The 13,857-nt window shown below is 49.4% G+C and overlaps 1 protein-coding gene across 1 annotated transcript in view; it reads right to left on the bottom strand.

The window, feature by feature from the left end:
- Positions 1-13,625, bottom strand: part of Col23a1 (collagen type XXIII alpha 1 chain) — a 298,678-nt gene extending 285,053 nt beyond the window's left edge. Inside the window, exon 1 of the mRNA XM_036197798.1 lies at positions 13,166-13,625. Coding sequence (XP_036053691.1) covers positions 13,166-13,426 — 261 coding nt within the window. The 5' untranslated portion in view covers positions 13,427-13,625. The remainder of the gene's footprint in view (positions 1-13,165) is intronic.
- Between the last annotated feature and the right edge of the window lie 232 nt (positions 13,626-13,857).

Genomic DNA, 13,857 nt, shown 5'->3' with positions numbered 1-13,857 from the left:
ACCCTGTCAACACAGTGATGCCAGACTTCTAGTCTCCAGTTGGTTGAAAACCCACTCCTGCTATTCAAGCCCCCAGCCCGTGGTGCTTTGTCATGGCAGCTTAGCACACTAATGCCGACCAGGGCTCACGGACAACCCATCCTGACGCCATTCTTCTTTAGACTTCCACGGAGCCTCTGAGGACTAAGAAAAAGGAGCAGCGAGGAATCTGTGAGGACCAGGGAGCAGGGCCAAGTGAGTGTCCTCCTCCTTGGGCCCCAGGGAATAGCTAGTGAGGTCCCCCAAAGGACTTCCACACTAGACATTAACAGTCCGGTAGCCATGATTCCAGGTTAGTAAGGCAGAGGTGGGGGTGTTAAGGGCCCCTTCCCTTTGCCTTGCTGGGGTATAACTAAGGAAAGTCCCTTGCATCTCCACAGGGACCCAGTGAGGCAGATTCTGCAGCCTTTTTCCCAGCAGAGGAAGCTGGGACCTAGAAAAGGCAGCTCTAATTGTAGGAGGCTCACAGGGGAACCTGGGTGAAACAGCTTCTACCAAAGAGCACAGGCTAGACCAGTTTCATGCGGTCACATGATAGTCACTCTGCTGGATTCCTTTGCAGCTCCCCACATGTGGGTTCATGCAGACCAACTCTCACACACCCACATATATGCACAAACTCTCACACCCATGCATGTGTGCACTTACACACACATCCATGCTCACACATGCAGACATATAGCCACACTCACATGCAAGCATGCACACTCACATACACGGTCACATGCATATAGTCACACATATAGGCATGTACTCAATAATACACACACCCACATGCATGAATGCATATGGTCACATACAGGCATGCACTCATACACATGCTGGTGCATATACACACACTCAGGTACACATACACAAACACACATTCATGAGCACACCTGCACACACATTTTTGCTCTTTTACATCATGTCATGTTCTCACATGCTACTGCCCCACTGCCACCATGGTATTGCCCTTTATTGACCGCACCACAACTTGGGTCTGAAGATAGGATGTCGTGGCTAAGGCCTTCCCCACACAAAAGGTAACTACACAAATGCACAGACCCCATCTTCTTTGTGGAGTGTTTTCCCCAGAGGACCAAACTTGAGTCAACTTTATTTAATATTTTTAAACCAGACTATATTTTAATTGCTTTATGATTTGTTTCACAAATCCAAGTTGGAAATGAATTCCACTTTGGATGTTCACACTGCCCATGTGAAAGCACCCCCGCCCTGGCCCCCTCGGCCCAGATTTCCTGGCTACATCAGGGAAATAAATTCTCTCATTTACAAATGTGAACGGAAGCAGATGTGTGAAGCCTTTGGTTCTCCAGGTTTATCACGAGCACCCAGGCGTGTCTGTGCTGCCCTGTGCACTACAGAACCAGGCTAACTGATCAATCACAGCAAATGCACTTGGTCTGACGCCCGTCACAATGACAAATGCAGTTATTTCCATGAGCACTTTGGCTTTTCTTTTTGGTCATAAATACGATTTTTTAATTACATGGGAAGTCTCTCCTTCTGCACAAATGAGAAACCCAGAAAAACAGGGTCATGAGGTCAGTTCTGTGTTTGCTTTCTACTACCAAGCAACGAGTCTCAGCCCTGGGGACTCAAAACCTAAAGGTAATATGTGTGTGTGTGTGTGTGTGTGTGTGTGTGTGTGTGTGTGTGTGTATACATATATATGTATATATATGTGTGTGTGTGTATATATATATGTATGTATGTATGTATTGTATGGCTTTAATACGATAGCAGAATCACAGTGTTAAGGGAGTTTGTATTGTGCTTTGCTTTGTTTGGGGGCATTTTGAGTCAAAGCCTCACTGTGAATTCATACACGTGAATCCATCTGCCCTTGAACTGGTGACCATGCTGCCTCAGCCTCCTGAGTGCTGGGATTACAGGTGTGCACTGCTATGCCCAGCTAAAGAATCATAAGGTCAGCTACGTAACCTCCTCCAATTAGCCAACAGGCCTATACAGCCATTCCTCCTAGGCTCAATAAAGAAAGCATTTTGGAGAGAAGAGTGCCCTTAGAGTACTCACAATGCACAGAACGCTTCCCACTTCACTCCCACAGAAACCATGCCAGGCAGGCACTACAAACCCTGCTTAACAGATGAGCAAACTCAAGTTAGAAAAACAGTCAGTTACCAGAAGTCACTAAGCTAGGAAATAGCAGAGCTGGGATGGGAACCTGGGTCTGCTTACAGATGGCTGCAAGGCTGTGTACCCTGGCAGAAAAGGCATCCCTGCTACTCCGTACTCAATGGTGGTCCCCCCAGGCTGGGCACAGGGCTGGGAGAAGGGTACAGGGCAAGAGAGCTGGGGAATGGGTTCAGAAGTACACCCTTAGATGTTCAGATGTCACTCCTCACGAATGGAAGGAGCAGAGGCCACTGGAGACGCGAGTGAGAAGCTGGAGGCCATACCTGTGAAACTCTCCACGCAGGCGGGCATATAAAAGGGGCTGAAGTGTAGTCCAGTGGTGGAGTGATTGCCCATAATGAGAGAAGCCTCAGTTCCATCTCCAGCAGTGTAAGGAAGGCGTGGCTTGCTGGGGAAGGGGCCCTCAGTTGTCTTTCTCTAGGCCATACACTGCCGTGACTTTCTTTAAACTCCATCTGTAAACCTAGTTCTCTCCCTAATGGTTCGTGCTAAGTCCCAAAATATGTTTCTGGACATGATGAAGGGATGTTTTTCTGAATGCTTGTGTCAACAATTACAGATTAAAGCTGGAGCTGACGAGATGGCTCGGTGGTTAAAGGTACTCGTAGCCAAGTCTAGCCACATGAGTTCAATCCCTGGAACTCACTTCCCAAAGAGGGGGGACGGACAAAAATCAACAACTCCCTTGGGTTGTCCTCTGACCTCCACGTGTAACCCACACATGATAAATAAGTAAGCAAAGAAGCATAAATATAAAAATAAAGATTAATTCTGATTCTACACACGAGACAAGCAAGGACTGGAGACTGTGTATGGACACTGGAAAACTTTCCCAGACTGAGTTAACTTTCATCTGCTTAATTAGAAGTCAAACATAGAATAGGCCTTGGTGCCTGGCACTGCCACATGTCATTTCAAAAGGTCTCTGCCACCTTCCACCACAGCGCCCGATTCTGGGAAGAAATCTTCGTTTTTTCCCATCTCTCTTGTCAAGGGCCTCTTTTTTGCTTTTTAGTGGGGACCAGCACAAAGAAAGGACATGAAACCAACTTTGCCCACCAGGAGGCTGGAGGCAAGATTCACGATGGAGCAGCGGCTTCAGAGGGTCACGAGAGGACAAGGTAACTGAAACACTAAAACAAGGACTGGCGGTGAAGCTCCCTGGTTGTCTTGGTTTTTCCCTCTGTTGCTGTGTTAACCCGGGGGGAAGAAAGGGTTTTTCACTTGGCTTACGAGTCACGGTCTAGCATCGAGGGGAAGTCGAGGCAGGAACCCGGAGGTCAAGGCAGGAACCCGGAGGTCGGAACTGAATCAGAGGTCATGCAATAACATTGCTTACTAACTTGCTCAGCTTTTCATACCACCCAGGACCACCTGCCCAGGTGTGGGCCCTCCCCATGTCAATCACCCATCAAGGAAACACCTATAGACTCGCCTACAGGCCAATCTGATGGAGGCAGTTCCTCAACTGAGGGTCTCTTCTCAGGTGACCCTAGTATGTCAAGTTGGCAAAAACTGAACAACACAGTGATAAAGTGCCAACCATTCCCAAGGCCCTAGCACCCAAACCAATAAATAATAAGATAAATGAAAACAAAACCCTCCCAAGGCCCTAAGGATATCTTCCTCATCTAGCCACCCAACATCCCAAAGAACGGACACTGATATACAGAATTTCCTCACAGAACTGTGTCCCTGCCCATGCCAAAACTAACATGGAGGAGGCCTCGCCCTACACACCATGTGGATAGTTAGGTGCGCATGTTCTGGGGCACTATGTAGCCATTATACAAGACTGCAAAGTGGCTGGAAAGATAGCTCAGCAGTTAAGATCAATGGTTGCTCTCTCAGAGGACTGATGTTTGATTCCCAGTATCCATGGTGTCTCCCAACCACTTGTATCTCTAGTCCTAGGATATACAGCGCCCTCTTCTGGCCTCTGCAGGCACTGCATGCATGTGGTACACAGAGCCGTGCAGGTAGCACACCCATCCACACATGTAAAATAAAAGTAAAGGTTAGCCGGGTGGTGGTGGTGGTGGTGCACATCTTTTTTTTTTTTTTTCTTGTGGAGCTGAGGATTGAACCCAGGGCCTTGCGCTTTCCACTGAGCTAAATCCCCAACCCCTAAGGTGCACATCTTTAATCCCAGAACTTGGGAGGCAGAGGCAGGAGGATCTCTGTGAGTTCCAGTCCAGCCTGGTCTACAGAGTGAGTTCCAGGACAGACAGGAACACACACAGAGAAACTCTGTCTCAAAAAAACCAAAACAAAACAAAATAAAACCACAAAAGCATAAAAGCAACAACCCCTAAAGGTTAAAAAATGATTAATGACCATAAAGATGACATGTTATCTAGAAAAACATTGATGTAAAGTTCAAAAGCATCAAAGTGAGTTATAAATGGCATGTGCTCCATGCTTTAAATGAACTCAACTCCAGTCTCTCCACGAAGAAGATTTGTGAGGGTTATGTAAAAAAGCACACAGCTCCTCTGTCAGGGTGAAGAGTGATCGTTACCAGAAAGGTGGCCTGTTTTGAATCAAGATCTATTTTAGAGCCAGGTGCAATGGTGTCATTTATAATGCCAGCATTTGGGAAGCAGAGGCAGGCTGAGCAGGTGTCCAAAGCCAGCCCAGGCTACATAGTGAGAGCCTGTCTCAAAGATGGAAAGTATACCCGAGGGTAAGGGTTTAGGATAGCTCAGTAGTATAATGGGTGCCTAGCATACAGGACACTGGAGTTTGAACACTGCAGGAAAAGAAAAGAAAAGAAAGAAGACAATTTGGGGAAAAGATAGCTGTGTTTGTGTGATTATTCCCTAATATGCTCAGCCCTCCCTCCATATCTGAAGTTCTGTATTTGCTTGTTTAAGGAACTACGGATCAAAAACTCTGACTCAGCAGGTAGAGAAGCTTGCCGCAAAATCTGAAAATCTGGTGACCAGGGTTCGAGCTGATCCACAGAACCACGTGTTCTTGTTTGTTTTCTGTTGCTGTGGTGAAATACTCTGGCAAAAAGCAGCTTAGGAGAGAAAGTGTTCATTCTACCTTACTTTTCAGGCTGTAGTCCATTCCTTTGGGCAAGTCCAGGCATCAGGAACTTTAAACAGCTAGTCACAGCTAGTCACAGCACATCCACAGTCAAGAGCAGACAGAGAGGAGCCACGCATGCCTTGTGCTCAGCTGGCCTTCTCTAGCTCTGCTCTTAGCCCAGGGCCCCAAATCAAGGAATGGTGCCACCCACTTTCGGGCTGGATCTTTCCACATCGGTTAAGGCAATCAAGATAATCCCCTACAGACATGCCCAGCATGGAGACTCTCTTCATTAAACAGACTACCAAATTGGCAATTAAACAGACCACCATGCCATGTAAAGCTGAAGGAGAGAACTGGCTCCACAAAGTTGTCCTCTGACCTCCACATATAGGCTCTGGTACACGTCCCCCCCCCCCCCAACCCCACGATAATAAGTAAACACTACTAGGGGTACGCTACAGCTGTACCAAATGTGTGCAGGCTTCTTTTTCTCTTGCCTTTAATACCTAAACAATACATGGTGTCAACTGCTTACATCCTATTAAGAGTTGTGAGGGATTTCAAGATGATTTGAAGTGTGATGAAGGGCATGTGAAGGTTATATGCAAACACCACGCCACCTTACATGACGGGCTCCAGCATTGGGGGTTTGGTATCCAGGGGTCCTGAATCCCACCGACACAGAGGGCGATGGCCTCCGTCAAATACTGTTAAAGGACGTCATGGTGGAAGAACTGGAGGGGCTGAGGCAACGGTGGCATGGAAAGAGCAGGTCTGGTTTTAGGGGGCCTCAGCTCTTCCCCACATTTGGCAGAGCCTCGTGGAGCAGGTGAAGGATATTTAGAGAAGGGAGAGAAACCTGTGGAAACCTGGGATGAGGAACAGACTTCTCTGAGCGTGGAATGCAGTATGTCATGGAGGGACAGTATAACAGGTAAGGCCTAGTCATAACATGAAGGCTTGGAAGAGAAAAAGAGAGACGGGGGTCCTTCCTAAAGTCCTCTTCAAAGGCATGTTCCATTGACCTAACTTCCCTCCATTAGACCCCATCTCCTTAGAGGTCCCAGCAGCTCCCAATAGCACCACAGGGCAGGTGCCAAGGCTTCCACAGATGGGCCTTGGGGGTGGCATTTAAGATCAGACCTATGACACCCACTATCCTGCAAGTGATGTCTGGTCATCTTGGCCTGTTCTCAGCAAGAATCCTGTCAGTCAGTTTGACAAGAGCTCCTTTGCTTTGACTTTCCACTTAGTTATTTTCCACTCATTGCCTGCCATCCGGCTCCTCAACTCTACCCTGCTACTTCCTAGTGCTGGAATCAAGAGGCCAGTCTCTGCAAAATCCAATATGGTGGCCTCTAACTGTCCACAGTAACCCTGAATAGAAGTGACCTTGCTGCCCTCTAACAAGGGGCTATGAGTCATCCATTATGCCAAGCAAGGGTCATGGGACAGCTGCTCTGTGACATTGTCTGAAGGTACAGGACTCAAAAGATATAGAAAGGTTAACTTAAATACCATGCTAGTGTGGTATAGGGGCACACACCTGCAATCCCAGTGCTTGAGAGGTCGAGGCAGGAGGATCAAGATTTCAGGGCCATCCTTGGCTATTTAGTGAGTATGATAGTTAATACTGTCAACTCACGTCTCTAGACAAGTCTGCGAAGGATTATCAAGCCTAGGTTAACCCAAAGTGAAGGTAGCACCAGGTCACAAGCTGGGATCCTGGTCTGCAAAATAAGGAGACAGCAAACGAGCGCCAGCGTTCCTCTCTGTGTGCATCGTGACTGCAGATGCTGCATGACCAGATAAATATATAGAAAGATCTTTCTTAGTAAAGGAAAAGGGGACAGACACCCTGCCTGCCGTGGGGACCATGGCCTTCTCTGTTGCAGGATTCAGAGCCCACATTGAAATATGTTTGCAGAGCTCTCTGGCTTCGGAAGCAGGACTGCGAGGAGCAGAGCTGCCCGGGCACACTGAGCAGGGACAGGCGCAGCACACACGGCAGATCTCAGTGCTCAAATCGGCTGGGCCAGCTGCCGCCACCTGCAGTCACTTCCATTTCTGGCGGTGATGTGAAGTGATACCTTTCCCTGCAAATGCTGGGAACAGAGAGTTAGACCACTTCAGCACGATAGTCCATTCAAGGGTTAAAGACACCCCCAAGGCCCTGTGTGTCCAAAGCTTGGTCCTCTGTATGGCCATGTTAAGAAATGGGACTTTAAGCCGGGCGGTGGTGGTGTACGCCTTTAATCCCAGCACTCGGGAGGCAGAGGCAGGCAGAACTTTGTGAGTTCGAGGCCAGCCTGGTTTCCAAAGAGTGAGTTCCAGGAAAGGTGCAAAGCTACACAGAGAAACCCTGTCTCGAAAAACCAAAAAAAAAAAAAAAAAAAAAAAAGGGACTTTAAGAGGTGGGGCCTAGTGGAAGTCCTTAAGTCGTTGAGATGGTGCTCTTGGAAGGGATTACGGTATCACGCTGGACCTCTGAGTTAGTTCTCATGAGAGAGGGTTGTTGTAAGAACCCATCTGTGCTCTGGCTTCTTCTCCCCCCTTTGCCTTGGTTCTTCTGTACTACAACTGACATGATATGATGTTACCAGGAGCCCCCACCAAAGCAAGTGTCATGCTATTTGGACTTTCTACCTCCATAGCAATGAACTCAATAAACCTTTTCTCTTTATAAATGGTCAAGCCTCTGATGCTTTGTTATGCTAACAGAAAACAGACTAAATGCAACTGCAGAGAATGGGAATGCACCAGGAAGAATTCAAATACATGAGTGTTCCCTTCAACTCTGGTTGGACAAGAGCTGAATATGGGCAGCAAATTCCCAAGGCACAACAGGTTTGTCACTGGAGATGCGTCCTAAGTGGAGTGGAAGGAGAATATGGTTGTGGAAACTGTGAGAAGCTAGCATAGCACTGCCCCTGTGCTCCAAAGTGGCATCAGCAACAGTTAGCACCTGGCTGACACTGCTGGGCACTCCCCAAGTTGTCTTCCTTCCCAACAAAGCCTCCATTCTATTCCAGTGGCAAGGTGCCCAGCCACAGGGGATGAATCCAGATTGGCTGAAGCCCCCCGGTTGGCAGCTCATTGCCTTCAGCAGTAAAAGGGTGGCCATGGTCACGTGACCTAATTCTGGCTGACAGCTACAAGGGAATTCTGCTGTAAGAAGCCTCCAGCATTTCCCCCAGGTTTAAACACTAGGGGGAAGCTCAGGAGGGTATCCCTTTCTCTTCCATCCCCTACCTTAGCTATTTGGTGCCAAGGGAGTTTCAGATCAGGGCCCTGGAAAAGCAGAGAACTGCCAGCACAATCTGGCACCAACGTGTGAGCCATGAACTACCCAAATCTGCTGTATTCCAGGCTTCTCTTACTATATGAGCTAATCCAATGCTGCCATTGGATCATCACGGTTAATCAGCCATATCAGGCATCTCATTACCTGCCATCTAAAGCATATCTACTCTTAGGAATGGTGATGCATGCTCATAATCCCAGCACTGAGGAGGCTGAGGCAGGAGGACCACAAATTTGAAGTCAGCCTAGGCTACGTAGTGAATTCAAAAGACAGTCTGGGCTACATAATGAGACCTTGTCTGACGAACGGCCTGTTTTTCATTATTGTAATCAAATACTAGAGACCGGATATTTTATAAAGAAAAGAGATTTAGCACACTCTTGTAGTCTGAAAGTGCAAGATCAGGCAGTCTCTTTCCTTTTTGCCTCTGGTCATGACCTATTGGCAGATGGTATGATGGCAGGAAGGGAGAGGAAGAGAGAGAAGCAGAGGATGAAAGGGGAGACAATGAATCACAGTACCACCAGGAAGTCAGAACAGGAGGGCATCCTATAATCGAAAGGTCGGCATGTCTAAGACTGACCGAAGGACTTCAGTTGGGCTCCACCACCTCTTAAAGGCCCGTGCCACCTCCCGGCATTGGCATCCTGGCAACTAGGCTCTCAATACATGAACCTTTGGGGGATATATCGAGTGACATTCTAACCCTAACATCAACCAGGAGTGGCCCCTGCATTAGCCTGCTTGCCTCTTATTACATGTGCCATTAGAGGCTAAGGCGCAAGAAGCTGAAGAAGTCGGATGGCAGCTTATACGTATTGGGGCCAGGTCTCAAATTCCCTTCTTGGGATGAACACCATGTGCAGCATTGCCCTGCTTGGTTCCATGGTAGCATTCAGTCAGCTTCCAGAGCACCTCAATCCCCTTTCAGGAGCCTGCCCCTCCCCCATCTTCAAAGTCAGCCTGGAAATGACCAATTCAACAGCTCTAAAGTGTCTTTGGAGAGAACACCCCACACAGTTGGCTTCTTCTAAACACATTGCTATTATTAAGAAGCTATCCCAAATGGCAGCATTAAAAAAAAAAAAAAAGTTTTAAAGGCAAAGGGAACAGCAGAAAGAGAAAGTTAAGTGTGTCAGAAAGTAATTGGAAGGAAACTTCTTTTTTCCGGGGGGGCGTGGGGGGGTGAGGGGGGCTTTTAGGAGCCAGGAAATGTCAAGGAAACGAATCAGAGCTGATTTATATTCCATTTCTAGGGCATCTTTAGTAACAGAAGCTCCACAGAGCAGCCAACTAGCAGACTACCAGAGAGGCTGAGAAAGTCACACTGGATTCTAGATTTGACAGTAACACAACCAAATACATAGGAAGGAAAGTACTTGAGTGTTATCCAGCTTTCTGGGCTTTCCTTGTTTTCAAACTGGTCTGGACAATAGAAGGCCAAGAGCCAACAATAAATCCACTCTAAGCTGGAAAGGGCCTCCTCTGAACACAACCAAATATTGCTTTAATCCTTTGCATTAAGTTTTCCACTGCAGTATGAAAGCTATGCGTTCTGAATTCTCAGCTTCTGCAACACTGTAGCTAGAGGTGTAATTGCTGAGCCGGTGATTAATTGGGCAGTTACTTAAGGCACTTTCAAAGCAGAATAGGAGATGTTTGGTTTTGCATGAATATTTTTAGATCCTACTAAAGATACTGCCTTTAATGGCTCTTGCTTAGAAATCTTGTTTTGATATTCTGAAAGTCCTTTCTTTCCCATATGTACTGCAGGAAGAGTCCTTCAATAATCACGACAGAACATGAATATTCCCTTCTGTAGCTATGTTATCAGGCACATCAGCCAGCCCCAGAAAAACTGATGTCATGGTTCTGTTCCCAAGGGAACAGGGACAGTGGGTCCCCTATAAACAGTGGCTTTTGTTGACTCATTTCTTTCCCCCCTGACATTAAACTTGTGTGTGGTTGGCAAGAATTTCTTTTTTTAAAATTTGGACATGGTTTCTGCCTCAGATCCTCTACACATGACTTTATTGGTTAAGGAGCAAGCAACAGGCACTTGTTTATACACAACTACTTCAGTGGTGACTTAAAAAGGGGCTTCCCAGGGGGCAAAGCAAGCTAGGAAACAAGCTGAATCCAAGCATCCTTTCCCTAAAAGATGTTCAGTTTGATAAGTGTTTATCCTCCATACCGAATGGCTAGAAAAACTATCTACACATTGAAGTCAAGCCAACTGTGAGCTCCCCATAAAGTGCCTCCCAAGATTTCTCATCCTGATCAGTGTGTGCATTCCCCATCCAGAAACATTTAACAAGCAGCAGGAACCAAATGGCACTCAGATAGAGTGGGGCCTTGTCACTAGAGACAGAGAGACCCGCAGCAGAAAACACCCCTGAAGTGTTGGAGCTGGGTCATCTCTGACTCTTTCTGGAAGGAAAAGGAGCCCGTCTACACTCCAAGCCCCACAGTCTACACTTGGAGCATCAGAGTGCCTCAGAATATACATACATAGCCACAGCACCATGTGTTGAAGGGGACAGCAGTTCTCAATGGGTAGGAGTGGGGATCTTGGGGCCTGAATTTTTTTCTTTTGCCTTTAAAGTCCAGAGTAGGAAGCCAGTATTGAGTTCAAGGCCAGCCAGGACTACGTAACAAGAAAGACCCTGTCTCAGCAAAGGGGGGAAAAAGTATGAGGCTAGGCATGGTGGTCCATGCCTGTAATCTCAGCACTCTGGAGACAGAGGCAGGAGGATCACTGCAAATTTGAGGTCAGACTGGGCTACATAGTGAGCCCCAGGCAAGCCTGGACAATATAGCAAGACTCTGTCTGAAAAATGATATGAGATGAAAAAGAGAAGGAAGGGAAAGAAGAAACAAGGAGGAGAAGGAAGAGGAAAGAAATGGGAAGAAGAGGGGGGAGAGGAAGAAGAGGGGGAAAAAGGACAGCATGGTATTCACAGGTAGAAAGTGACTCTCCGAAAAGCAGTTCAAGACCCCGGTCTCTAGGGGGTTGACAGAGGATAATGGTGGCAATTATGAAAAAACTGCCAGAATTTTCCAGCTGGGCTCTGCCTTCTGCAGGCACTTTCAAGAAGGGAAAGAGGAAATCATTCAGGAAGCAGCAATTTTGCCGAGAACCAAGCAGGAGAGGTAAGGTTGGCTTATTAAAGTGACTAAGAAGCAACTGTGGGGAACAGGAAGGTTAATTCTAGAGTTCTTCCATTCCGTTTGAAATCTCAAATTCACCCCATCTTGGGTACACTCGAGCTCAATATATACAGCTCAATATATGTATCTGATTCCAGGGGTGCAACCCAAGGCCTTGAACACGCTAAGCAAGCCTCTACCACTGACCTAGACCCGCAGCCCTGCGCGGCTCCGTATAGTAACAGACCACAGATGGGCACCGCTTAGGAATGGGTGGTAGATAGCTCACCTGTCTTCCTGCTTCCTCCACCATGAAGCAAGGTTTATTTTCTACTGTGCTTAGGAGTGACCTCCCCCCAACATCCCCACCTCTTTAGATCTGAGGCAGCCACCTCCCCCAGGAGGACGATAACCATTCCCACAAGGGAAGCAGAGCCAAGAAAAACTCTGGCTAGTGTGCTGGTGTCTGCCATAGTTCTGCAGGAAAGAGGCTTGCTGCACAAAAGGTAGAGGTTCTGCCCAACGTACCAGATGAGGACGTTCAGAGGTCCGAGCATAAAGTGACCATCTTTTTTTTTCCTTCGAGACAAAGTCTCACTATATAGCCCTGGCTGTCCTGGACAGTCTAGCCTCAAACTTGGAAATCCATCTGCCTCTGCCTCCAAAGTGCTGGGGTTAGAGGCAGGCCCCACTTATGCTCTGCTGCTGCTGCTGTTCTTTTTAAGTCTTATGCTATAGCCCAGGTTGGACCCGGATCTTAACACACAAACACACACACACACACACACACACACACACACACACCCCTTAAACCAGCCTCTAGCCTCCCAAGTTTTGGGATTTACGATGAACCACCAAACCCCCGCTCACAACAGCAGTCTTAACTCTCAGAAAACAAATCAAAGACGCTCTGGAGTGCGCTGTGGCGATCGCAACAGACAAATGCACACAGAGGCAGCTCAGCTGCGTCCTCGCTGTGGAGATGTGCGGTTTGAGTGGGACAGCTTGAGAACACAGCAGTTCCAAGTCAGAGCCGCTCCGAGCCAAACCTCTGGGGCGGGCACCGAAGGAGGGCTGGTCCGAGCGAGCCGTGAAGGATCCGGGCTGTTACAGGCTGAGCAAGCTTGGGGATGCACGAGCCTCATTAGTATCTCGGGCGCCGGGAGCAGGCAGGAGGCGGTGGGTCTGAGCGCACACTTGAGTAGAAACGCAGCGCTCAGGAAGGACTGTTACTCCAAGGTCTTACCTTACCCCCGCTCCTGAGTGTTCCCTAAACGGCCCCCTTGGATGGTTTTTCCTACAGAAGCAAGTCCTGGCACTGGAGCCGGACGGCAGGACACCTCACGACCAGCGACCCCAGTGCAATCCACTAGGTGAGCCGGGTCCCTAGGGGTGACGATCACGCCACTCCCGCAACCCCACACCCCCGTGCGTAGCGTAACACCCCTGGCCGGCGATCGTGCGCCTCACCTCCTGCAGCAGGCGCTCCAGGTGCGTTTCGGCCCAGGTGGTCAGGGCTCCGGACGGTCCCGCACGCCGCAACAGCTCGCGCTCCTGCTCCAGCGCCGCCACTCGGCCGTGCAGTGCGGCCGCCTGGGCGCCCAGCAGCAGGCAGGCAGCGGCCGAGCCCACCGACAGCAGCAGGCACAGCGCGCCCAGCACCCGGGCCCCGCAGCCCGCGCCGGGGTCCTGCACGCTTCCCCCGCCGGCCGGGCGCTCGCCGGCGCCCATAGCGTCCAGCGGGTTCTGCGTCGGCGCTGCGGTCCGGGGAGAATCCAGGTCGGCGGCTGCGGGGATCGGCGTCCCGGCGGCCGCGGATCGCGCACGCCCCCCTCGCCGCCCGCTCCAACGCAGCGGCCACTGCGGGCAGTTCCCTCTATGCAAATAAACCCCGCCAGAAAAGGCGCGGGGACCCACCCAGGGGAGGAGCGGCCGGTCGGGGAGGGCGGGGGCCCCCGGCGCTCACCGGCTCCCTGGCTCGGGATCCTCGCCACGCTGGTCCCAGCGCGCGAGCCTCTGTGCCCGGCCGCTGCCACCCGAGGGGGCCAGACGCGCCTGGTCTCGGCTCACCCGCAGCCCTCCGGAGGCTGCGGCGCGGTTCGTGTCCTAGGAGCAACCCCCAAACTTGTGGATTGACCTTTCTGACACTTGCAAACCAAAAC

This window comes from Onychomys torridus, chromosome 8 (assembly GCF_903995425.1).
Source record: "Onychomys torridus chromosome 8, mOncTor1.1, whole genome shotgun sequence".
NCBI lineage: Eukaryota > Metazoa > Chordata > Mammalia > Rodentia > Cricetidae > Onychomys > Onychomys torridus.
This window is presented reverse-complemented; position numbering and strand designations above follow the sequence as displayed.